General features: G+C 33.1%; 1 protein-coding gene across 4 annotated transcripts in view; it reads right to left on the minus strand.

Annotated features, from left to right (window-relative positions):
- The window catches only part of LOC132916274 (uncharacterized), a 349,285-nt gene that overhangs the window by 40,050 nt on the left and 282,991 nt on the right, over positions 1-26,244 (minus strand). For 3 of the 4 annotated variants that reach the window (XM_060976131.1, XM_060976132.1, XM_060976130.1), the window contains 2 exons: positions 18,067-18,297; positions 1,374-1,538 (listed from right to left, as the gene is read on the minus strand). In XM_060976131.1, the coding sequence (XP_060832114.1) occupies positions 1,374-1,538; positions 18,067-18,297 (396 nt within the window). Of the gene's footprint in view, positions 1-1,373; positions 1,539-4,395; positions 4,688-18,066; positions 18,298-26,244 lie in introns of those variants that run through there. The other variant, XM_060976134.1, reaches the window with a different exon arrangement.

The raw sequence follows: 26,244 nt of genomic DNA on the forward strand, positions 1-26,244 counted from the left end.
GTCACCCTCTTAGTCCTTGTCGCGTGTTCGATTGCTTTCTTCTTACCCCGTGTACTTTGGTTAAACAATATTTTTTCTTTCGCTTTTCGTTTCGCTGCTATGGATTTTCAGATTTTTGCATTCTTTTATTCCTTATTTTTTATGCTGTTCAATGTTTAAATGGAGAGTATAGGTACTTAATTAATTAGAAATAATATTTATTTTTCGTGATAGATAATTGATTTATGCGATTGACAGTCTGGTTGATGCAATCTTTTCATCGGCAGTTATCTTGCTTCGAACGTCTTTCTAACAATATTTTCAGAATTCATTTCGCCGGTTGTATTATTTCAATCCATTAAGAAATTTTAAACGTTAACAACGAACACAAATTATTATTTAATAATACAATCGTTTGGTAAAATTCTCGATCTTTACCAGACGTGATTATGGATATCGGAGAAAATCTTGAAAAAATCAAATAATAATTAATATTTGATGATGATAATATTAAATTGTCGAGTATATGATATATTTATCAAATTCCGTTTATATTTCGTTTGTAAAGCAAATACATTATTTCATTTATATCATACATAATTTATTTTCTTTGATTGTCCAGAAACGTATTTTCCTAATTACTTCGAGCATTACAGTGGATATATCGGAGGAATACATCTCTTTCATCGATACAATTCATTGTTCTGTAGCCCATAAATTCCATGCCTAGTGACAAATGATTAGCAATTCTGCCTTACTGGTAAATTTTAATAATTAATTTAAAGTTTCACTTGTGACAGTCAACGCGAGAATATTCGATAATAAATAATAGATAGCCACATTTTCAAAATGCCAATAACAGATAGTAAAAAATATTTTGTCTGCTTGATTAGTAATTAATCGTAGGAATTTTTATTACCGTAAATTTATTAACGCGATTGCAACTGGTTATTTTACAAAAATCCGTAAGTCAAAAGAAAAGGATTGAACTAATAATTTTTACAAAAAAGACAATAAGCGACCACGACCACCGTAAAAAAGTATAATAATCTTCAAATACTTTATTTCCATTCATCGTTAAAGATATCAATACTGTGTATAAATAAAAGCCTTTGTAGGAACATCATATTAATTTCTACTTCCTTCTCTGCACAATTTTGATCATCAAAAAATAAAAACTTCGTTTCTCCGATTATACAACTATTTTTAACGAATCAGAACAAATCGGAACTTTCATAACAACCCTTTCCATCCAAAAATTCCAAATCTTCCAACCTAAATTTCAAATCCTTCGTAAATTGAAGCACGAGCAGGACGAGAATTTACCGCGCGTTTTCCGGAGGCTTGTCGTAAAAGCACAGAGGTGGGAACATAAAGAGATCGTAAAAACTTACCCAGATTGTCGGGTTGGAAGTGATGATAGCTCGCGTGATGCGAGGTATGATGACTCAGGGAAACATTGCGCATCGAAGTGGATGTTTCCTGATGCTGCAGTCTCTGCCTGGCCACCGCGATCCCAACCGGAACACCACCGGTTCCTGCATTCGACACCACGATCCCTGAAAGACAGATGCGCGTTCGTATAAATTTCCACTTCCATTTTCGCGCCTTTTCCCTGCGAATACTCCGCCGGCCGGCAATAAGCGCGAAATGAAAAACTGTAACGCGGATACGCGGTGTTCGCAATATGCGAACCTTCGCCTGATAAATCACACGACTGTGAGCTGAAGTTTGAACGACATTGCATGCTGCGCTCGCGATATTTCACGCCGCTACACAAAAGGAGGTGTGTACGTGAATGAATGCTCCGATTTTTTTGTCATTTCTATGGCTTTCTTGTTCTGCGTATAGGTTTGAAGTATGCCTGCTAATTTGTCAAGATTCAGGCCAATTGGAAGGATTAATACGTTTTAATACGTACGCTACCACTCAAAGGTATGTTACGCACTTGCTTTTTCTTTTTTTTTTTTTTTTTTTTTTTTTTTTTGTTCGTAGAATATAATTCGATCACGACATTATAAATGGAGAGTTCTAAGACGATCTGATCTATTCCTTATTAGGGTTATCATAGAATATTACGATAAGATAATTTTTTTTAATTTAATTTAAAAAAAATTTTTTTTAATTTAATATACGGTAAAGCTATTGTCACCTGTGCGTTATATCAGGTTGTCCGAAAAGTGTCTTTCTTTTACAGACACGTCTCTTACAACGATGCGTCTTTATACAAAAATGAAACCTAATCTGTCGAACGTTGTGATCTTGATCCTGATAGAATAAAATGGATCATATGTAATTCGATGAAATAATATAAAACTAAAAACGTTGTGCATCCATTATTTCCTTATAAAACGAAAGAAACTTTTTGAATGACCTAATACATTTCAAGTTACAGGTAAAATTTCTTCCAGATTGATAAACAATCTATCGTGATTAATCGGAGTAACGATATATAAGACAGGTTAACGCATCAAGGCATCTTACATTCATTTTCAATATTCCGTTTGATTACTTTTAAGCGAACTATGCAAATTTTATATAATAATATTCGTTGATTTTACAATTACTTTCGATCATTAGTTTGCCACTAATTTATACATTTTGGTAACATTCGTACTGTTAAAATACAAATAAATCAAAATGTACACATACTTATAAGCGACAGTGTTCGTCTCAGATCTAATTGTAAGACGACATATATACTTTTATGTGGGATACATTAATTAAAAAATCGATCAAGTAACATCTTACGATTGTTTTATTAATTGTATCATCATTCATGATGAGCAGGAATAATCATCGAATAAATTTAAAAACTCGTGACCTATTAAGAAAATTATACGAATTTGAACTTTCAATTATTTCTATCTTTTTAATACGATTCGCCTTAGCTGCAACATATCTCGAATGTAAAGATACTCGATTTGTCGTATAAAAGAGATCCGTTTCTTAATATCTTGGAAGCACACGATAGTCTGAGAGATCTACAAGGAAAAACATGGAATAAAGAAGCAAACCGTATTTCGATTCATCGATTTTTCTTATAGATGCAACACTATATGCAATATTATCTATTTTATAGACAGACATCGATATAGATTTATTTGAATAGATTTCTACGACAAACTACCTCACAGGTCAACTTCAAACTTCAACACACAGATGTTTCTTCGTTATATACACAGAATCAATAGAAATAAACGAGTATTGACACGTACGTGCATTGGAAATCTTGAAATATCTTAGAAAATCATTCAGATTTTGATAATAAACTTTGATAATCCTAATACGTTTATGTGCGAAATTTATGAAAACCAAATTACGCAATTCTATTCGTGTAAAAAAATAAAAACAGGTGCAATATTACAATTTGCAATCGCATCAGTGCGCAGTATCACGCATTTAATTTTGTTATTCTGAAATTGTTATCTATTTCTAATCGTTTAAAATATGTGTACGTAGATTCGTCCAATCTCCTCAAGTACTCTGTATAACTTCATTGGAATCCGCGCGTTTATTCTTTCTTGCCTTACATAATTTCAAATTCATGCACTTAGACATCTTTATACTTCTTCTATCCATACACACACCTAACTATCGACACCTACCGCTTTTCTTTCCATGAACAATGTCCAATCAATGCAGTTACCTTCCACAACGATCGCACCCAACATCCTCTCCAACTATTATCTTCTATCGTATCTACAATCGCTCTTTCTCACACCATGTACAGCAGTATCAACAAAGTAAACACGAAGTATCTTAACCGTTTCCATCAAATATCAAACAGCTATGGTAAAGTGGAAAAGCGTTAACTTTTCAATGGTGTTCTAAGGCACCTTACGAAAAGTCTACATCTTATATAATGTCGATTATATTATTTTAATATTAAAATGTTATTTTAATATTTTAATATTAATTTTAAATTTTTTTAAATATTATTTTATTATTATTTATTTTAATATTAAAATGTAATTCGTACTTGATAATATTGAAGTAAATATAATCATATAATTACAAGGTACTAATTGAAGGTTACCGATAACGGGACACTTATTATTAGTGTTATAACTATGAGCTTCCCAAAATTCATCCGACTCCAATTTTCTTATTTATTCAATTACTCGGATTTCATTACACGATTAATATTCAATTGTCAAGAAACAGATGTAAATTGTAAAAAATATTTGACGAAGTTATGATAACGTAGAATAAAGTTTAGGCAATTCCCTGAGGGTATTCGTTAAACAAGCAATTTGTTACGAGATTGCCATAATTTGAACACCTTGCTACCTCCATTATAACGCGTCTCAAAAGAACAAAAGTTTCTCACGGTATTGAACTTGTATCGTTACTGGCTTCTGCCCTCTACGCGTCTGTCTAAAATTCATCCTCGTAACTCATCCCTAAACTCACCTATCGCTACCTGCGTCTCCGCTCATATCTGGCGGCCAAACCGCCAACGCGACTTCTCATCTGCTTCGACTTTTCCATAACGTTAAAAATCCATCGATCACCGCACCACGATCCAACGTAACAAAGCAAGCTCGACCCAATCAAACCAAACCGAACCGAACCCAACGTCACAAAGAAGAAACAACGAAAGTACCTGAAGAACGAAAACTAAAAAGGAAAAAGAAAAAGATGTTGAAGAAGGGAAACGAAGCGGAGAAAAATGAAAAGAAAGAGACGACCTCTTGACGCGGCACGCCGACGATCGATTCCCGCGGCGGACTGTTGGAATCAGATCTACCGAATGAATTCTCACGGCGGCTCTCCCACCCTCGCGCGCGGCGCTCTTTCACGTTTTACTCGTCGTTATTCCGCCGCGAGATACTCGCTCGCATGACGTAACGCGCGCGGATAAACGTGGGCTGTGGATCGTTTCAATCGTGGGTGTAAGTGTACGTGTGTCAGCGGGTACCAGGGATAGACACATAGGGTCGAGACTCTTTTGAGCCACGCCTTGTGTTTGCGTCGCCATGCGTGCCACGCACCTCCTACTTAACAAGGTCGTTTCTCTCCTTCTCTCTCCTCTCTCTCTCTTTTTCTCCTTTTTTCCACTCTATCTCCTTCCCTTCCCTTGATCCATCCCCTTCTGCCAATGGTTCTTCCTTCTCTTTCTTAACCCTTTAACGTCAGCCCTTCTTCGTCCTGTCTTCTCCCTTCCTCGTTGGAAGTTCTTCGAGCACTTGCTGCTTTCTTTTTCACCACCCTTCTTCAACTTCTTTTCTTTGGATCTCATGGTTGACTCGTAACTTCCTTTTTGGCACCCTTCTTCTTCCTCCTCTTCTTGTTCCACGCTTTATCGTGCTCGTCTCTTCCTCCTCTCAGCCTTGTTAGTTTTGTTTTTGGTGAATCGATTACGACATCTTCTGAGAACATCGGGACGAAGCGGTTTCAGCCTGATCGACTTCGGTTTCCAACGCTACCGAGTGTATACTCGAATGATTTTCGATGGAAACGGTGCTATTCATTTTGGGAAACCTCGATCTTTTCACGCGTTTCTAAGTTTGATTCCGCCGGATTTGTCAAGGTTGTCGTAGATTTTAATATTGTTAAAGGGAAGTTTGTTACTGGAAATGTCGTTTTTATACTGTGGCTTCCAGAAGATTGAATTTCTAATTAAATTCTATTCAATTTGGTATAAATGATCTTACGTCCTGTTTTCTGAGGGGCAAAGGTTTAAATTGATTAAACAAACGCAAAAATTACATCTTTTCCTTCCATTGTTATGTAATGTTTTATAATGGACTATAATGTCCGTAATTCGTAATTTTTCTGGTACTTAAAAATGTACAATGTAAAGCGAAATAATTTCTTCTCTTAAATTACACAGTATAGTTATAAGATATTTCTCGAGAAATTTCAGTGTTTGCTTAAATAATCAAATATGGGTAAAGGCATGTTTATATTTGTAATAAAATGAAGAAGTACTTGTAGTCCTTTAGAATAATTCCTGTGTTACTTCCGTTGTTTTTTACACAGACATATTGTCCAAAATAAACGCTCAGCAAGTTAATATTTAAATATAAAACATGAAACATTTAAAATATCTACATATTCTGTTTAAGAATAAGCAGAAGATGTTTTCACTGGTAAATTACAATTATTATCACAGTTATCATTTTTAAATTCGTACACATATAAATTATTTTATACAGATATTAAAAGTTAATCTATAATTACATCATAATTTTTCCAAGATAAAGCTCAAACATATATTGTTGTGCATAGCGCGATAAGAGCACGATTCACTTGCAACTACGATAAAGAAAAACGTTTCATACCAGCATATATATCAAAATCTGTATATTCAAGAACATCTCACAAATCCGTTGTCATTTACTTCACAGTGTGGCTGGCTTAGATTTGAATGGGAGTCAATGACTATCATCACCGTTTGTCACGTGAAGCGTGACACAAGACTTTTACGTTAGAATAGTGCTCTTATGTAACACGTGACGTTGAATCGCACAAGCTTGACACAACTTGCGATAGAGTAATGAACGAATAAAACTATGGAACAGGAAGAACAAGTGAAGAAGATTACGTAATGTCAAAAAATATTTATTACATAAGGAAATAAACGAGTAACGTCTAAATTTTTTATAATTTTCGCGATAAAATGTATAAAAACATCATCCTGGAATTATTAGGTTGATCTATCATCATTAAGGACCAAATGAGATAATACGTGAAAGTTGCATAGGTGCAACGTTGTTACAGAACGTACGTTAAGTATATTACTGTTTTATTAAGTAACAACAAATCTATCAAAATACTAGACACATTACAAAAAGCCTATTACGTATGTTAAACAAAAATAATTTCTATAACTTAAAAAGAAAGATAGTTTATCGTAGGGATATGAAATATCTCAATTTCCTCGAATTTCATAAAATCATAGGATATAACTGGAAAAAGAAATTACAGTTTAACAAAGTTTCTCTGAATTTATGCAATTTTACAGCATACAAATACAAAGAAGAAATGAAAAAATTTTGTTTACTTTAGTTTCCAAATTTTGCTATTATGATACCCAATATGATATTTATTTGAATTAATTAAAATATGAATTTTTTGCTAAATGAATTTTACGTACTGTCTAGCAACACAAGTCAATTTAATATTTATTCTAGCAAATGTAATGTTCTCTCACGATATTAAGAATGTAATTCTTAAAATGTAGCTTCTATGACCATATGTTCAAATTTTTATTGCTTTAGATATATAGGTATAAAAATGGCTCTTTAATCTTCTTCGTTATTAATTGCAGTACCAATTTATGTTTTCTATTACTTTTAATTAAAGCGCTTATTACAAGCTTTCTTACTATATTGTATTAAGTTTTAAAATCTACAAACGAACAAAATTATCCGCCACCGGCATTCCACTCATAAACCGAGAGGCAAATTTAAAAATTTAAAAAGAAGGACGATGGTAAGACGTTCGATAAGCGGGAAATCCGTCAGATAACAGCAATCATAAACCTCTTTCGATCGAAATATTATCAGTCAATAGTAAACATGAAGCCTCGTCCAAAAATTCGAAAAGAAAAGCGATGGTATAATACATTCGATAAACTGGAAATCCATAAGATAGCAGCAACCGTAAGCCTCTTTCGATCGAAACACTATCAATCGATAGCAAATACAAACTCTCGCTCGAACACTTCAAAAAACAGGACGACGATACGACGTTCGATACGCAAGAAAACCGTAAAAGATAATGAGAATCGCGAGTGTTTTTCGTATCGATACAAATTCCTATCTCAGTCAATATACAATCGATCGATATAAAACGCAGCTTCGAGCACAATTGATCAATCTCACACAAAGAAGCGATTCGCTGCGCTATTGCTGCTAAACATTTCCTGTGACTCTTCCTCCCCTCCCATTTCTCTTTTTTTCTCTCGTAGTGGGTTACACGAATAAAACGAACAGCCAGCCACAACGAGGCCCCCTTTTTATACGAGCGATTCGTACTGATTTTCGAGGGGTTTCTCGAGAAGGGTTCCACTCGAACAGCCGACCTCTCATTGGTCGATTGTGGTTAACATTCAACCCCCTCGCGCCGAGCCTCGTTTTCCACCCCTAGGCCACGCGAGAAATTAATCGGCGTGCACAGGACCTGATACTCTCGTCTGGGCGGTGCTTTTTCGCCGTGGTTTTCGCACCGTAAACTCCTTTCGACGGGCCTTCCGCATCGGAGAATCCACCCGCTCGTTGCACTCTCGCGTGTATTATATCACGACCATTTCAGGCATTTTTTAACCGAGATTTTATTATTAGATCGGTGAAAATTCATTTGACTCTTGATACGGTTTTTAATGAAAGTAAATTTTTTTTAAATATAAAGTATACTAGTATAGTTTTTCCAACCTTTATCAGAGATTGTGTGTCAATTCGAAGTGCAGTTTGTAGATTGCTTCTTTATTCGTGAACGATCTTCCGTTTGACAATATGAATGCTATTAAAAATATACGAATTAATAGCAAACTAATGAACAAAGGTAATTTTATTTTATTTTCCACGAAAATCCATTAGTAATAAAAACGAGGAAAGATACGCAAGTAAGTGAATAATCAACGAATAATTATAAGTACTAGGAACTTAATAGCTAAAACTAGTCTTAGCTGATAATTAACAAAAGATAACTAAGTACTTAGATAGAACTTCAATACCAAGAATTACTAATTAATAAAATAAGAACATAAACAAAGAGATAAATGAGACCTAAAACGATACAAGAGATCATTGCTGCGTGTCTATTAAGTGACATGGTTGCATAAAAAAGATCAGCGAATGTACGTGCACTATTGGCACACTCTATTGTAGAATCCACACATATATGTATATTATATGAAATTTAATTTGTTTACTTAAAACTTAGTCGGCGTTAAATTAACCCTCCATCTGCATATCTGGGTCGTTTTCAACCAGTAATTTTAAACATTTTTTAATTTTATCTATATTTTCGTTTAAATTTTGCTCCGTTTAAAAAGATTAAAGTAACACCCAACAATAAAAACTATTGGATGGTATTCTAGAAAGTTGGGAGTATATTCGAGAATTGTTTGGGATTTTTTAAAACAGAGAAACCTAAAAAAAAGCTGCATGAACTTAAATGACCCAGTATGCAAACAGCGTGAGTAAAAAGGTTGCAGACGGAGGGTTAGAATTAAAATTGAATGTGTGCCTGTTCCATATATTACTACTTCGATTAATCACGATAGTCTTACAGGTAACAAAATTTTACCTGTAATGTCAGTTAAATGTATAACATATAGGTGGTAATTTTTTAATTCCATATTAAATTTTAAAAATAAATTTGATCGTACAATAATATTCTACGATAGCCCTCATGCGAGAAGAAACAACCTCAGCTCTTTTTCTTTGTAATTTTAAATTAAATTTAAAAAGTACGTTCTATCAGAGACAAACGAACTTCTAAGCGAAAATGTATATATTTGCATATAGTCATACGACTGCCATGCGAACACGAAGGATAATAATTCCTATGTTTCATATATTGTATCACAAAACTATTCTATTCAAAATTTTATTTTTATTTTACTATCCTACTTTTTATTCAAAACACCGAAATTCCTTCTGTGTGGAACTGAAAAACCTATAAATCACAATGCTCGAAATATACAAAGCACCTAGTTTCCCACAAAGGATCCCTTAATTCGATTACGTCCGACGAAATCGATTTCGTCCGTTTCTCGCCGCGAGCTACCAACCGAACGATGTTTGCCAACTCGCGAGGAAAACATTGGTATATCGCGAAACGCGAAATTATTGTAAATTTCGTGGCCACGGAACAAACCGACCAGTCGTATCAGCTTGATGGACAAATTCGTGGGCGTTTCACAGTAGGTATCGATCATTACACGAAGGCCGCAGAGACTATGATCATCGAGAAGAAGGAGAAACGTTAGATAAGGACACTATACTAACGTAAGAATCTTGTGTCACGCTTCGAGTGACAAACGTTGATGACGGTCATTCGCTTCCATTCGAGTCTACGCAAGATACACGATGAAGTATTCGGTAAGGTCAGGGATTTGTTAGGTTAGATAAGGACACTATACTAACGTAAGAATCTTGTGTCACGCTTCGAGTGACAAACGTTGATGACGATCATTCGCTTCCATTCGAGTCTACGCAAGATACGCGATGAAGTATTCGGTAAGGTCAGGGATTTGGTAGGTGATCTTGAATACACGGATTCTTGCATATGCTTGTACGAAACATTTTTCTTCATAGTTACAAAAGCGAATCGTGTTCCTTTTATCATGCTGCATACAATAATAATTCTCTGAAATTTATTTTCATAAGACTATAATAAATTAAAATACTTAATAACTAATAAATAAATAAATATATAAATAAAATATAAAATATAAATATATAAAATAAATAAAATAATTGTGCGAATTTATAAATAACAATTATGATAATAATTGTAATTCATGCCAGTATCACTGGAAACAATTTTCGATTACCGATAAATTTTGATCTTAATCATTTGAGTGAATACTCCGTCTGTTGTTTTTCTGTATTAGAAGTCTGTGACGTTGGAAAAAAATAATTTCTCTTATATTACGTTTAAGAAATTGAAACATTACAATGTATTTTAATAAAATGAAAAACATAAAATTGTATCCTAAGATTAAGACGAAGACATTTTAACATCAAATCAACCAACAAGATATTTATAAAGACAACGAACCCTTTATTATACAAACGTATAGATGGGAGGCGAAATTAATACAAAAATTCGTGGACATTTCACCGTACCGATTATTACGAAAAATTATTAGGAAACTATAGCCTGGGGACAACTACATAAAGGGTGAAACAAGAATCTCGCCAATTGCGAGGACGATTCGACGATAATAGGTCGGGAGAATCGATAGAGAGAAATTTTCGCGCAGGACGCTAACGATGACGATTAAAAAGTATGGACGCGATAAAATCCGTGCCGGAAACGGCCCTTTTCCGTGGATCGAACGGAAATTCGAGAAGTTCGGAATATTAAGAACCAATGGGGAACAGGAGCTGGTTGATTGCCTTTTTGTGCGAACCAGTTAGCGATCTTTGATCGTTGATATTTGCACGGAAGCGGAGAAAAGTGAGAAAATTGTGACGTTTCAGCTTGAGATTGATTCGATGATGTTGGCGATTGAAAAATGTTATTTACTACAATTCCTTTGTAAATGTATTTACATCTATTTTACTAGTAAGTGTTTTTCTTTTTTTTTTTTTTTTTTTCTTTATAATATTAAGCGTATCTCTTTTATAGTTTTATCACCAAAGTTAAAGTTACGAGCAAAGAAAGAATTTTCCGTACGAAAACATGTATCTTACTATTATTTCAAATTCGTATTCCTTTGAAGTCAAAATATCGCAGGCAATTGTATATATTGCAAACAACATTTGTGAATTTTTTGAAGTTTATTAAATGTATCTACCTGTTTAATCTTTTAATATAAGAATAAATAATGTTTCACATGATATTTTAAAGAATTTTTACTATTATTATGCCAATCTCTACCGTAAGATCTCTTAATGAAACTGCGAATGAATAATGCAATAGCAGATAAGATACAATGTAATAAAGATATAAAAATTAGTAATTATAAGAATCGAATAAATTATGTTAGATGAAATGTTGGGTATCATAAAAATAACAAAATTCTAGATTATTCGTCTAGATTGTTCTTCTACGTTATTACACTACTAATATACATAACTAATTAAAAAATCAAGAAATATTGCATGCTATTTTATCTTAAAATTATACATATTCCACATTTAATTATTTAAAATATTAATTATACATAAGGTGGTAACGTGAAATACACAGATATTATGCAGATACAGAATCAAACATCTATAGAAATAGTATAATGGTGAGTTCGAAATATTCTCAAAAATTCGGATTTCTATATGCAAACAGAATAGAATTTATTAGAATTTTTGGAATTAGCTAATGAAACAATATAATCCTAGAAAAATCAATCGTCAAATTTTCATCAAATGAAAATTTTAGAAGTTTCAAAGCTTGACCGCGATTTTTCATAATTCCATTTGATCCAGACATGCTACGCGGGTAATGTAAATGAAGATTTTAATTGGCCAATATATACGTTTCATTTCTTGTCATTTCTCTTTTTAAATCGTACGAACCAATCGACGTGTGTCATTAAAGAAATAATTTGAAAAATCAATATTCGCTTATTCGAAAGCACACACCATGTCTTTGAACGGACACGAATTTTTTATTCACATACATACACATACACCTGGCTCTATCCTCTGCGGATTTTTTTGCGATTTAAATTTAAAACTTGCCATTCTATATTCTTTCAAAATATTTATATACTTTAAAAATTCATACATACGAATCTGTACAAACTATAAATTCGTAGTTTTGCTCTTTTCTTAAGAGAGAAATCTGTGAAGTTGTAATTAACCGAATAAAGAAAGCAATCGCAAAGAAAGTGCAGAAAAGTTGTTGTAACACGATTTACGATGAAACGTGATTTTATTTCTCGATTGTACAAAATTTATCTATGACTTAGTGATATATTAAAACCTTTAAATTGTTGTGATTACTAGATTGAAAATTTTCATGAATTGGAGAAATCGAATCTAAGCGGAAGATTTTTCTCCTCTAAATATTGTTCCACGCATTGTCGTTATTATTTTTATTTATTATTACTACTTCACTTTATATCATTATAGTTAATAGTGTACTTGGAATACTTTATAGACTCTACTATGCTTGTATACTACATATACTCACATTTTTTCGTATTATCTAAAAAAAAGGTGTTAATATGACTGCCTCATGATTTTCCATATCACAACGAATACATATAGCTATTAATGCTGTCATTTGTTGCATCTACTAAATTTGCAAGTGAAGAAATATGGGTAAATTACATGTAGATTAACAGCTACATGATTAAAGAAAATTATGGTTCTACATCCTAAAAGAAGATAATCAAAAAACAATCATAAGTCGACATTGGCTTATCTCATAAAGAGCACACGATGAGTGCACATCGTGTGAAAGAAAAGATATGCGTGTGATTTTCGTATATAAATAAAAGAACCTGCTTCGTTTCTTTACTTCTGATCTCAAAATGTTACCAGAGAGTGACTTTCTATGATTTTCGTTAAGAGCCTTTTGCTGATGTTCCAGAGATGATTTTTTTTCATAAAACACAAACATAAAATATATTTTGAAACTCAATTAAATTGTCTTTCTTTTACTTTCACCTTTCATATTACAGGTAATATTATCAGCTTACGAACATTTCACGCAAGAATTTTAAGCATTATAAGTTTTAAGAGTCAGACTTCAGAAAGAAATAAAAAAGTGTGGGGGAGGTGAGTTACCTCTACATTCTATGCATTTTTGCATCTTTAAACTGCACGCAGACGCATAAATATTTACAGTATAGTAATTACCATTCTTAGGTAGGAAATAGTAACTGGCCAACCAATCCAAGCGATAACTAAATACTTCATTTTCTACTACTTTACATTCTACTTCATATTTAAAGTTGCTTTATCATTATGTTTTGCGGTTATGTAAATATATTCTATGCTCTGTTGACTAAATTATTATATCTTGTATGTAAATTCTAAGAATATTTATTTTTACGAATTTGTCGACAAAATTAACATTTAACAATTTACTGCAAAAGCCAAGCGTGTAGTTTCCGCGAATGACATTACATTTTAGTGTTGCGATCGTGAAGCTCCACTTTCATACTTCGTTTGTATCTTATATTTATCTTCTTACTAATGAACGTCAAGGATGATCATCTTGTGCCTCAAATTATTAATGACCCGCAAATTCTTCGAAGTTTAGTAACCGTGTATATTTAACCTGCGTGATCGTACCATATATTTTGAATGAATTCCAACTTATCTTAATATTTTAAAGTTTCGTGATTCCTTATATCTATCGAGAACTCGTTCTACTGATCGAGCTAATTTAAAACCTTGAAGAAAAGCATCGCTTATATTCTCGTTTCATATTTTCCTGAAGTATATTTAAGAACTACTTATCTTACATAAATTACGTTTACGTTGTCTGTTAGTTATTTCATAATCATGTATTTAATATTTACATTACGATAATGGCTAATGTATTTGTTAACAACTATTCACTCTCTACCTGTATCATAGAATTTTGTTTCGTTGAATCTGACTTTCAAAAGGTTAAATGCAATTTTATGCATTTTACGATGATCATCCTGAATACGATCAGAGTACTGGAACCTACACAGAGATTTGTTTCATCCATTAAAATGTCATAGCCAGTACTATACTCCGGATACTTTGTACATTTCCGTTTATGATATATGTTCGGCGTATTTTTGTGCCTTTGAATTTTTCATAAATGCATGAACGTCAGAATCTAGTTACATGTCAATAAACCTCCAATTTAGAGGACATACGTGAAGTTTCGTTCATTACGTCAGAAACTGACAATATTTTAACATTTCCAATAAAACAAAAGAAGAGAGAACTTCGAGAACGTACCAAATGTTCATAGAATCGAATAAAATTTCTGAACAAATCGCATCAAATATTCACCTCGGAGAGAATCGATCGAAAGGTGCTTTCTCTTCTTTTTTTTCTCTTTTTTTTTACACAATTTTCAGTATTTCCAAAACCACCTCGAGACCCTGAATCCTAAAAATTTGTAATTCTCTCGTACTCTGCTCGGTTCACCGTGTAAAATCCAGCAGGAGGAAAAGAAAAGACGAAAAAATCTTATTCAAACAACATTGCACGAAACGAGAAATATTTTCACGACCATTTTAGCAACGATGTCGCGGAAAAAAGTGGAAAATCGACGAGGCAAAGTTTCCGATAAGTGCAAACGATCTGACCTCCCGTTCAAATGTAAATCGCTTAATTACATGCCCGACAGCGTCGCAGTAAAATTCTGCCATTGATAAAAACTCGCTATTATCCAGCCAGGGGCACACGACTCAGGTATTCCCGTCCTAATTGCGCTAATCGATAACGCTAACAACGTTCGCGAGTCCTTAGTCGCTCGAGACCCACGCGAAATAGCTCTGGATATCGTTCCTGTGGATCTTAATTTTGATTATTGAATAATGTCTTGGAGAAACGTCCATGCGGGATAAGACGCTCGAAAGATAACACGCAGCTTGAATTACGATCGTTAATTACGATACGATCACGTCACGCCTCGTGTGCACAGCAACAGCTGTCCGATCGCTTTTTCCTGGAAGCTCGAGAAAGAAAAGGGTTCGAAGGAACTACGAATTCTGAGGAAAATCTTCTTTTGGAGCTATTATACTGGTTTTCATAAACGTTCGCACAATTCTACTCTGTTATAAATATTAAATTATAATTTATATATAAATATATATACAGGGTGGTCCGATGAAAATTAGCTCTTGAATACCTTTTGAAATTGTTGCCTTCAGCATAGAGGAGGTTATAATATGGTAGCAATAATTTTTTTACAGCTAAAGTTGTTTAACAGTCTTTTAACTAAAATCGTACGTTCTTTTATGCATTAGTCGATGCACTTCGATATTATAATTATTATAAAAAATTATTAACTTACTCGTGTCGAAAAAATATTTTAACTTGGTATTGAAAAAATGAATTTCTTTCCATAATTACTGTTTCAGGTAACCATCCAGGCAATGGTATAAAAAAATTTTGTAGTAGTAACTTTTCTATTTACAAATTACCTTTGTAGGAAAATTCACTTAACCATGTAATATAACATAAAACGTAACGAAACTTGCAACAAATAGGACTGGATTAATAAACCTAGTTAAACTCTCTTTCTCCTTCGTTCTTTGAAATTTTATTCCGTTCCCTTTTATCCATTCATCTGCTATATTTCGTACGCTCTCTCACCTTCGAATATTAATCGTGAAAATCAAATAGATTATTTTACGAACAAAGCAGCAAGGGTAGCAAAGTAAATTAACGAGGTATAAATTCGAGCGGATACAATAGCGCGTTGAAGCGACCTGAAACTTTCTACGCGAATTGAACGAACAGTTCTATTTGAAACTCCTTACGGAATTACTTTAAGCAAAGCAGAATCCAGATATCGAGCAAGAAACTCGTTTCACGGCCCTCAAATTAGTTTCACGACCAACGGCAAAACGAAATCAAAGATTTCGTTGCGTTCCCTCTAACAACCCATTAAAACCTGTGCATCGCGAACTTGCCAAAACTCCAATTAAAAACTACGCCAGTGTATCATCAATCACCGGTAATATTATAACGATCAAACTCGCGTAAAAAATTTCCAACTTCGCAAGTTGCGTCATTCTAGAAGTCTGCTGTTCGAGCTATAGATCATATTATTATTTTATATATGAAGCTGGTACAATTGATAAAAAAAAAAAAATAATAATTTGTTTTCAGTTATCTAATTCTCAACGATATTAATAAATAAATGTAACTGTAAGTGCACAAACAGAACGACGATCGACGTAAAATAATAACCGAAGGATAATTAAAATTATCATTAATAAGTTTGCGATTAAAAACTCAAAGTGAAAAAAATAGATCAATCCCAATTAATTACACATTTAATCCTTCGCACTATGCAAGTATTTACGTTATGTATAATTCGATAGAATGTGTTTCATTGATTCTTATTTTATCTTTTTGTTCTCATTTTAGTTTAGTTCCTCGAGTTTATACTTCGATAATTACAGACGTTATTCGTAGAAAGTAAAATAGTTTGAAAATATTATATTATTTCTTGGAAAATTGGCACAACAAGGAAGAGTAAAATTCTTAGGAAAGTAAAAGTAACTCGAAGAAAATACTTGATCATTTAGCGATAAAAACAATTCTCTTCTTTTACGATTGGGGTAATGGGAGGTAGGGGGTTTCAATTTCAAGGGACTTTAGTAAAATACTGTTTATTATATTGTTTGTTATTAGAAAAGATAGATTAAAATAGTTTTTGAACTGTGACATTCTGGTTATAAAATAGCACGATTTTATTAATTCCAGAATATAGATAGTTCACATTCATTTTCTTGAAATATTTCGAAATTTCCAATTTTTTAGATGCTTCGCGTTTCAAATATATCGACGATATGACAGTAGACAATTCGCGAATTTCACAGATAAATTTAGCGATAAAGTTCCACATAAAATGCCTCGAATGAAGCAATTATGTTTGAACAAATGTGATAAGAAAAGTTAAATCTAGTTCAGTGGTGATTGCGAGAAGTATAAAACTCGAGATTTTATACCTTCAAAAGAAATTTTTTTAATAAAACTGTTTCCTACTGATTCATTTTATTAACTTAACCAAGTGTTACATTAGATATGATTCACGAGTTCTAGGGAAAAATAGATAATTTTACCAATGTAATTTATCTAAAGTAAATTGAGATGACTATGAAAATTATGCTTTCTCCAACCAAATATGTAAATTCTTCTATATCCGTGTAGTCAAACCCCTGCGTACATTCAGCGAATGTCACTCATACATTTTTCACAACTTGTTCCTTTTTTCACTTTCATCGCTTTCAAATCTTACACAAACAAAGTTCAGAAATACCTCTCTATACACACACGAGAATTCGTACACGCATTTTGTTAAATACATATTATCATTCAAACCATTATCGTAACGCTTCATTGTGTTATTTCATTTACCAAATCAAAATATGCCTTTAAAAAATCCCAAAAGACCAGATGTGTACAGCCATCCTCAAAAGTCTTCATACACCTAATATAAAAGCTATTTTTCTAAAAATGAAATACTAGAAAAATTCATTGCGATATTAATGCATTTAATATAACGACGAACGACTAACAATACGATTTACTAAGATTTATTAAGATTAATTATTTCTTTTCATTGAGACAATTTTAATCTCTATAAAAAGATGGTTTCTTGCAACATATCGGTTATTCCTCCTTAGAAAATAAAATATACATTCAACGTTATTATACTACATATAATTTACTTGGATAAAGATGACCCTTTTGCGATAAAAATTGACACTAATTGCCAATGATAAAAACTTACCATTTTCTGATTTCGGTGGGACAGGTTCGATTTTCACGGAAGTGGTGGTAGCATGAAGAGAAGTTGAAACTTCGGCAACCTGACAAGGCACCGAAGCCAAAGGTTCCCTCTTTACCAAGCTGTTACCCCCATTATTATTGCCATTGCAGTTTGCATCCTGTCCGTTCCAAGACGAGGCGACTGGCAACGTTCTGCTGCAGCCTGCGTCGGAATGCACCGCCTTTGTCTTTCCTAAAATTTGTAAAACGAGTCGACTATAGTCGTATCTTCTCACTTTACTTTTCAGAAAAAACTTTTGTATAAATATAAGAAGCTACGTCGAGGAAAAAATGTAAATTCTACTGTCGATACTCATTCACGGTGATTCTACATACAAAAATAGAAAAGACATGGAATAACATTCTTTCGTTTGAAGCCACGTTTCCGAGAATATCGAATTTAAAAATTTCTCAAGTTTGCGTGTATCGATGTATCGAGCAACTTTTTGATTAAACGAGTCCAACGTCTTGGAAACGAAACCGTGAAAGAAATAGTGTTACAAACTTGATTTTCTTGGAAACGAGAGGTCGTATGAATTGGATAATTTTACTCTGTGTATCTGTGTACTATTTTCACGTAATACTTTTATTCATTTTTTCACATACAATCACCCCTTTCTCAATTGTATCATAATTACTGGGACATTCTACATAGCGATTACGATTATTTTAAACTGTATTACCCTCGCTGTTACGATAAATCTACTGTAAGTTGAAGTTGTATCATTTAAATGGAGATTTGTTTCATTTATTAAACATTATCACAGGTATTCTACTTTAGATACTTGCAGATTCTTTTACATATTATAACGTAGTTTGTACATTTTTTTTGTTTGTAACATCCGCAGTCTACTTATCACGAATCTTTCTACTCTGCTGACGACCATTTAAAATACATTTTGCTAATTCAATCTCTATCGAATTGAGAAATCTTGCAGGTAAAATGTCAGATTATAGATATTTCGCTGCTATGTTACAACCCTCCACTGATATACGCGTTAACGTGTACATCATTATATATTTAATAAATATTTCTTTTAAGAAGTAATTTCACAACTTGCAGAATAAAGATCAAATGGTCTTAACTATAATAGAACGAAAGGCACGTGATTTTATTTTTATTAATACTATTTACTAATATCAATTGAAAATTTCACAACTCCTGAAACAACCTTATAAAAATATCTGTTAAGAAACAAGTATTATATCGAATAATAAGTTCGTTCAACCATCAGTGGTGTATTGAGAAAGTATGAAAATATTAGTTCGAAACTTAATAATAATATTAAATATATTACAAAAATATGAAGCATATACACAAAAATCTGAAGGGAAAAATACCAGGATTTCAACTAGCTTTAACGAATTTAAATTTCTTTGCATTTAAAACAAGATGAAAACCATGTGCAATATTTCAAGCTCGTATAAATTAACTGAGAAACATTTGCCGAATTAACAGAATTTTGTTTTTTAAAATCCATTTCCTTCGAACGATTAATTATACTAAATAAATAAAAGCAACTTTCGAATGTTCAAAGAAAACTTTTAGCTTTTAATTTAAATTTAAAAGAATTCTCTCCAAAAGAAATTATTAAACAATCGAAAAAAAAGTTTTAATAAAAAATAAAGAGTTATACAGCGACGGAGTAAATAGACCATTTAACAAGTTTACAGAAAACAAAATGAACAAAATAATATATACATTCTTGATTGTGAATTTTTGATATCTAAAAATAATGATATTAAATGCTCTTTTAAGTAAATGCAAACGAACTTATTATTCGACCCAACGCATTACCTCCTATTAACGTCACCATTAATAACACATTTCATATCTTCCTATTAACACAACACAATAGATACTTAAACTGCGCGTTAACGTCCCCTCCCTGACTCCATTCACTTCGATTCAAACGCATCCATCCACGAATCAAAAAAAAAAAAAAAAAAAAAAAAAAAAGAAAGAAGCAGAAGAAAAAAAAACAAAAATTCCAGCCTCACAATTTAACAACCATTACCCACACAACACTCGTTCCGCGCAAAGCACAATTCAACCGTCACAATAATATTCAACGCACACCAACGCCCCTTTCCTCGCGCCATCCACTTCCGTTCCGTCGAATTTCCAGCGGGCGCCGCGTTTAAAAAACACTCGGCCGATCCTCTCGCGTCTCGCGATCGTCGAGACAAAAGGGATTCGCAACGAGGTCAATAGCTGCGTGAGTAACGCCGACGTTAATTCCACGGGCAACGGTCTCTATCGCGGGGTCCAACGGAGAAAAAAAGGACGAACTTGATTTTATCGTTTGATTAAAGCTCGATTCACACTAGCGACCACGGTACGGTCAAATCACGACGAATCAGCCATCGATCCAAAACGCTTACACGCACGCGTAATCCAATGAGAACATACGCAGTAATAAGTCAAATGAAAATCTGTTGACCGTGACGTCGGTTTGTTAGCGATCAAAAGGAACATGAAGGACGAGCGTTTGATTCGATGTATCGAGGACCATCGTTTCTTTGTAACAATTTGGAATGCAATATCCTGCTGGATTAAAATTAACGCGACTTTTATTGAAGTATAGTCGAAAAACGATATTGTTCCTTCTTCGAGCGAACGAATAAAAATGAGAGATTGCGACGAGATTTGATTGTTTCTGGTGGTTTTAGTGTGAACGCCTCGGTGAAATCCTAGATTTTGATTGATCGCGATCTGACCGTACGTTTGGCAGTTAGTATGAATCGGGCTTTAAGCTGGTGATCAAAGCTGGACGATGCGACGTGCAAGGTTCGTGTAAACTGCAAACCGACGAACAATATTTGGTCCAGCAAGTTTTGTACCGAAAAATTGCAAATATTTGATGGCTCTTGATGATTGAAACAGTAAAAAATAATCAATTTTTGAATGAATGTAATCTAGCCGTTTCGAACCAAACTATATGGATTGCTGCGAATTGGTAAAAGTTTCACCGCTATTTTATATGTACTTGTGATTTGATCCTTTAGTTTCTGTAAAAATCAGGCGCTACATCGTACAGTTTTCTTTGTAATTCAATTTTCAAATTCACCAACACTGTGCAAAATCTATAGTGCGTAAACACGGTTTAAACGTCACATTCTACAACCATAAGGAACATTAAATTAGAAATCAGCACCATTAAACTGTACTCTTTAAAACGACGAAGATTATAGATATCGTTCCATTTAAATAATCGTTAGGGATAAATCGCAATTCGATTTGTAGTTCCCTAAAAATGTAGAAACTTAGAAAACAAAACGAAATAATGTGGAATGATAAAAATTACGAGCTTTTCACAGCCAGGCAACCATTGTCAAACACCGTGCACCGCACGGTAGAATATTCGGCGCAGACAACTGGGTAATATTCAACCGGAAGATATAAAAAGTGAGGGTAAACTGTAGAATAAAATATATAGTAAAACTAAAGACTAGAAAATCTCATAAAACTAATAAAAATTAGTATTTCTCAGGCACAATAATTTTGTCCCGTTGAATCGCTGAAATGTCATGTCGCGATATCAACGTTTATGGGGGCTGGACGCGCGACGTGTAAAGTTCGCGTGAACGTCGTACAGACGTTCAGCTCGGCTCGTTCACCGCCTATGAAAACATTTATATCGTCCAGCACTTTGTGACACAACACAAAGTAAAGGGAATTATGGCTGGCGAGCGCGTTCTTTCCGCTATTGTTTCCGAGGAGCTTCGTCGTGTCGTTCCGCGCCGCGCTCTTTGTGCTCACCTCGCGGCGACCCGAGCGACACGACCAATAACTTCTCGGCTGGAACGAGATTTTTATGGCCCAGATTCGCGATTTGGCCAGCTTTCGTGCAACTTTGCTTAACGATTGAAGCGAATTGAGGTTCCGTTTGATTCGAACCTGTTGGGATTTAGATTAGGCGACGCTATCTTGGACTTCGGTGTCAGTGGCTTTGGGGATGCTCGATAGAGTATTTAATCATTAATTAATAAATTAAATTGTGTAGTGAGAAAATGTAACACGTGATCTGTTTGATGCTGTATCATATGTGATGTATCTCAATGAACCTTTTGAACGATTTTTAAATCCTTGTTCGTTTGGCGTATTTTCCTCTATGATCTTTGAGTGTAATATTACCTTCCATTCATCCCTTTGGAAGGTTAATAGACATATTTGAGTTGAAGGAGAATGCAAGGAGTTCCTTTAACGTGATAAACCCGAAGACTTAGTTCAGAGTCCAATAATTTTAGACAGTGGTGTTTACGCGTGTTGGAGGGAGAAGAAGGAGCAAAGGATGAAACAAGGCAGCGCTGCCACGAAGCTGTAACCTATTTACGCGTTAACTAGAATCCAGAACGCGTTTACCTGTTTGTCGCTAATCTCGTTACTCGTGATGCGTCGAGGCGGAGGACGAGCGTAACTTAAACCCGGCCGCAAGGTACTCGGTGCCGCGTTAATTCGACAATTGAAGGATTTGCCGGGAGAGCGATTTAACTCTCCGTCAAACGCGATGTTAAGTATTTAAAGCGACCGTGCTTCGCTTCGAAATCAGAGTATTTTCTAATTTATTTATTTTTCCCTGCAAGAGGCTATTTTTTAGGTTTTTCATTATATTGGGTTGGCTACTAAATGATTGTGGATTTTGTCAATATCACCTAATGACAAAATCCGTAATCAGTTAGTTGCCGACCCAATAGTAATCATTTGGTAAAATATAGCGCGTTTTTCAAGAAAATTGTGAGGAAATTCGTTGAATCGATTTAATCGTAATTAATTGTCATTAACTAACTCGGTGAGAATCGTAATGATGATGAGTTAGTTCATTCATATTTCTCATAAACTAATTCATAAAATCTCATAATAATAAATAATGAATTTTACGTTTGTTACTGTAAAGAATTTATTGTATTTTTTTCAAGTTTCGAAAACGTATCGTAAGAGAGAGTGAAGTCGTAACCGAACTGCGAATATTTATGCATTTAGAAGATTTATAAATGTTAATACACGAAGATGCACAGACTGCGTACAATCCATAAGATCTATTATAATATATGCAAGATGAGATCAACTTTTATTTAGGATCAATTTTTCTGAATTGAAATACAGTGATTAAATTCAAATGTTTAATATCTTCAATTGCACAATTGTAATATTCAGCTCGCCAATTATAGATAATGTGTATGTCAGCGAAAAAATCGGTTGTATATTTTTTGATAAATTGTTACTAATTATAAGTAGTAAGTTTAATTCTTAATTCTATATCAAACGTAATTTATTTATTATTCTAGAGTTTCAAAAGATTTGAAACAGTTTTCTGATACTCATTAATTATCTCTACTGTCATACATCGTACAACTGTTCGTTAAATATTTGAACACTTTTTCAATAAAAATTAAAGATTCAAAAGAAAGATATTTATAGGAGAAAATTTCCTTCGTCGAAGCTTAATTTTCGAAATGGCGTTTTAATCGATACTATCATCTCATCTACGGTAAAATTAATATTTTACCCGAATGAAATTAAATTATGTTTGCAACAAATAATTTAAATTATTGTACTCGCGGTATATAAAATCATAAATTTAGCAAATAAGATGGTAGATATTTTTACTTGGAATTTATTTAACACAAATAAATTGTATAAATTTCTCGAATTGTTCAAATTTTATGGGTCGTTACATTAATATTTTATAACGAATGAGAAATTATTTGGGCACGCATTTAAATCTTAGCCTTGTTTGGAAAATTTACTAAAGTACATATATTTACAATAATTGTTTTCCAATACGAGTTTACAATGAGACTCCTAGATATTTTAATCGATAATATCATATTTCGTAATGAAAGAGGAATTTTTTAAATTTACATCGATCGTAAATTTCTTGAAAGAGGAAACACGCGATGTGTACTTCCAATGTATTTCATGTTATTATACATTTTAATATAAATAAACTGCTTTTGTTTTCAGATACGAGAATTGTATTAATTTATTAATGCCGTAATTCCACTTGATAACATCGTATTCTTCAATGAGCCAGATATTTCGATCCATTTGTATCGCATACCTTTTTCGAATAAATATAATTCACGAGTGTTTATCACATATTACTTAATCCACTTTATAAATGAATTTTATTTTTTTATTTCGTCGAATGTTTTTTCCATCAATGCAGAATTAACTACGCGTAAATAAACATTACACCGCGAAGAATTAAATTTTATAAAAGAGGTTTATATTATATCTTATACTTTATGAACAAACATATAATTACCATTTTCCACTTTCTCAGGCAAAGAAGCGATAGCTAATTGATAACGTAATAAACTTTTGAGTAAAAAAAATGTTGATGGAATCAAAAAGAAGGGGAATAAAAATCATTCTCGATACCGTGGAATATCTTTTTTTACATGCCGCAACATATTGAATTTCAATTAAATTAAAAAGTCATCGATAGGTGTATGATACGTTATCCAATAAATGAATAACTTGGAAATTTCAATCGCGGTATTATCAATGAACTTTTTCACAAAAAATTAAACTTCCTTTATTGTCTCGTTTTCCAATTCAATTCATCAGTTGAAATTGAAAATTTTATTCAACGTAGCCCTTCGAAAATTCCCTCGACAAACGCCGTCAATTGATAAGCGTTAAATGAAGTAAAAGCGAAGCTATTTATTTATTTTTTTCCTTTCCACCTTCGCTCGCTAGTTTAATCCTCTTCGATGAATAATATTGATAAAATAATCTGTATGCATCGAACGGAACAGCATAGAAACGAAGGCGAAACAGTCTATTCAACTAGAATTGATTTTCACGCCAAACTGCAATCCTCAATTATTCATCGGTTTACACCGGTATTTTACAGCTAAACTGATTTTCAATCTCATAATACGATTATCGATCACTTATTCGAATTTTTTCTTTTTGCATAATAAGACGTACACAATTATTGTCGTTCCCTTTATCAAAAATATAGTCACACACGAAGATAATTCTTACAAATTTTTAGACGTATGAATTTTTGAGAATAAACAAATGAGGAGATTGTTAGAACGAATAATTAATTATTAAACATTAGATTATTTCAAGCTTTTATAGAATATCGAATGGCAGACGAAACATCGTATGTTAAACTTGATAAGTTTACAATTTTTAATTTGTGCATTCGATGTGCTCTCCATGGAAATTAAATTAACTTCGATGAAATAATTTATTGAAATCTTCATTTCCAAGAAAATGATGTTAAATGTTTAAATTACCCGTTAAAGTAGTACAAGGGATTAAAATCAGCTTATAATTTCAATATTTCAACAATTAAATACTTAACAATATAAAATTTGCAGTAAAAACATGAACTTCGAAAATGATGGTATGTTTCCCTGAAAAATATATTTGCTAGAAAAGAACTATTAGTGAATTTTTAATTTGCTTTTGAAATAATTCCCCGTTAATTTTTCAAACAGATAAGACTATACTATTCAATATAAAAATTTAATATCAAAAACTGATGTGAAAATTATCGTCGAAGGAAGCCTAATACGTTTTATTCGTTAGCTTATATTTTCCTCAATTCTGACTCTGCTTTTCTTCTACGTCCAGTAATAAATATCATCATCATAATTCAAAGAAATCATGAATCTAATTATTATTTTGTAAAATTTCTTAAGACTACTGTCTGTCTAAAATAAATAAAACTAATTATCAGCTGCTTTCCTAGTTATAAATAAGAATGGACTGCAAATAACGTCATCACAGATATTTAAATTACTTCAATAAAAATAAAATTAATATCCAATCAATATCACAACGCATAACTCTAAAACCTAACCGCAGAAAAATAGCGCACAAAAATACTGCGTTCAAAGAAACACCAATAAATAGCGTACGATGTTAAGTAGATGAAGACATTTGAAAAAGAAAGAAGATGAAAGATACTATCACTGAGTTCATGGCCGACAAAATACAAAGGACGAAAGACCGTCGGGCCGCGACGCTCGCTCGCAACTTCTCATCTGGCAACCGTCGGATCACGAGCTAATCCTTTCAGCCGTGCACGTCGTCTTCATCGACGTTTCCCAAACAAACGCGTCCTCGGCGAACAGTTCGCCGGTGGAAAGCACCTACCGTTATCCTCTCCGT

Source organism: Bombus pascuorum, chromosome 2 (assembly GCF_905332965.1).
Source record: "Bombus pascuorum chromosome 2, iyBomPasc1.1, whole genome shotgun sequence".
Taxonomy (NCBI): Eukaryota; Metazoa; Arthropoda; class Insecta; order Hymenoptera; family Apidae; genus Bombus; species Bombus pascuorum.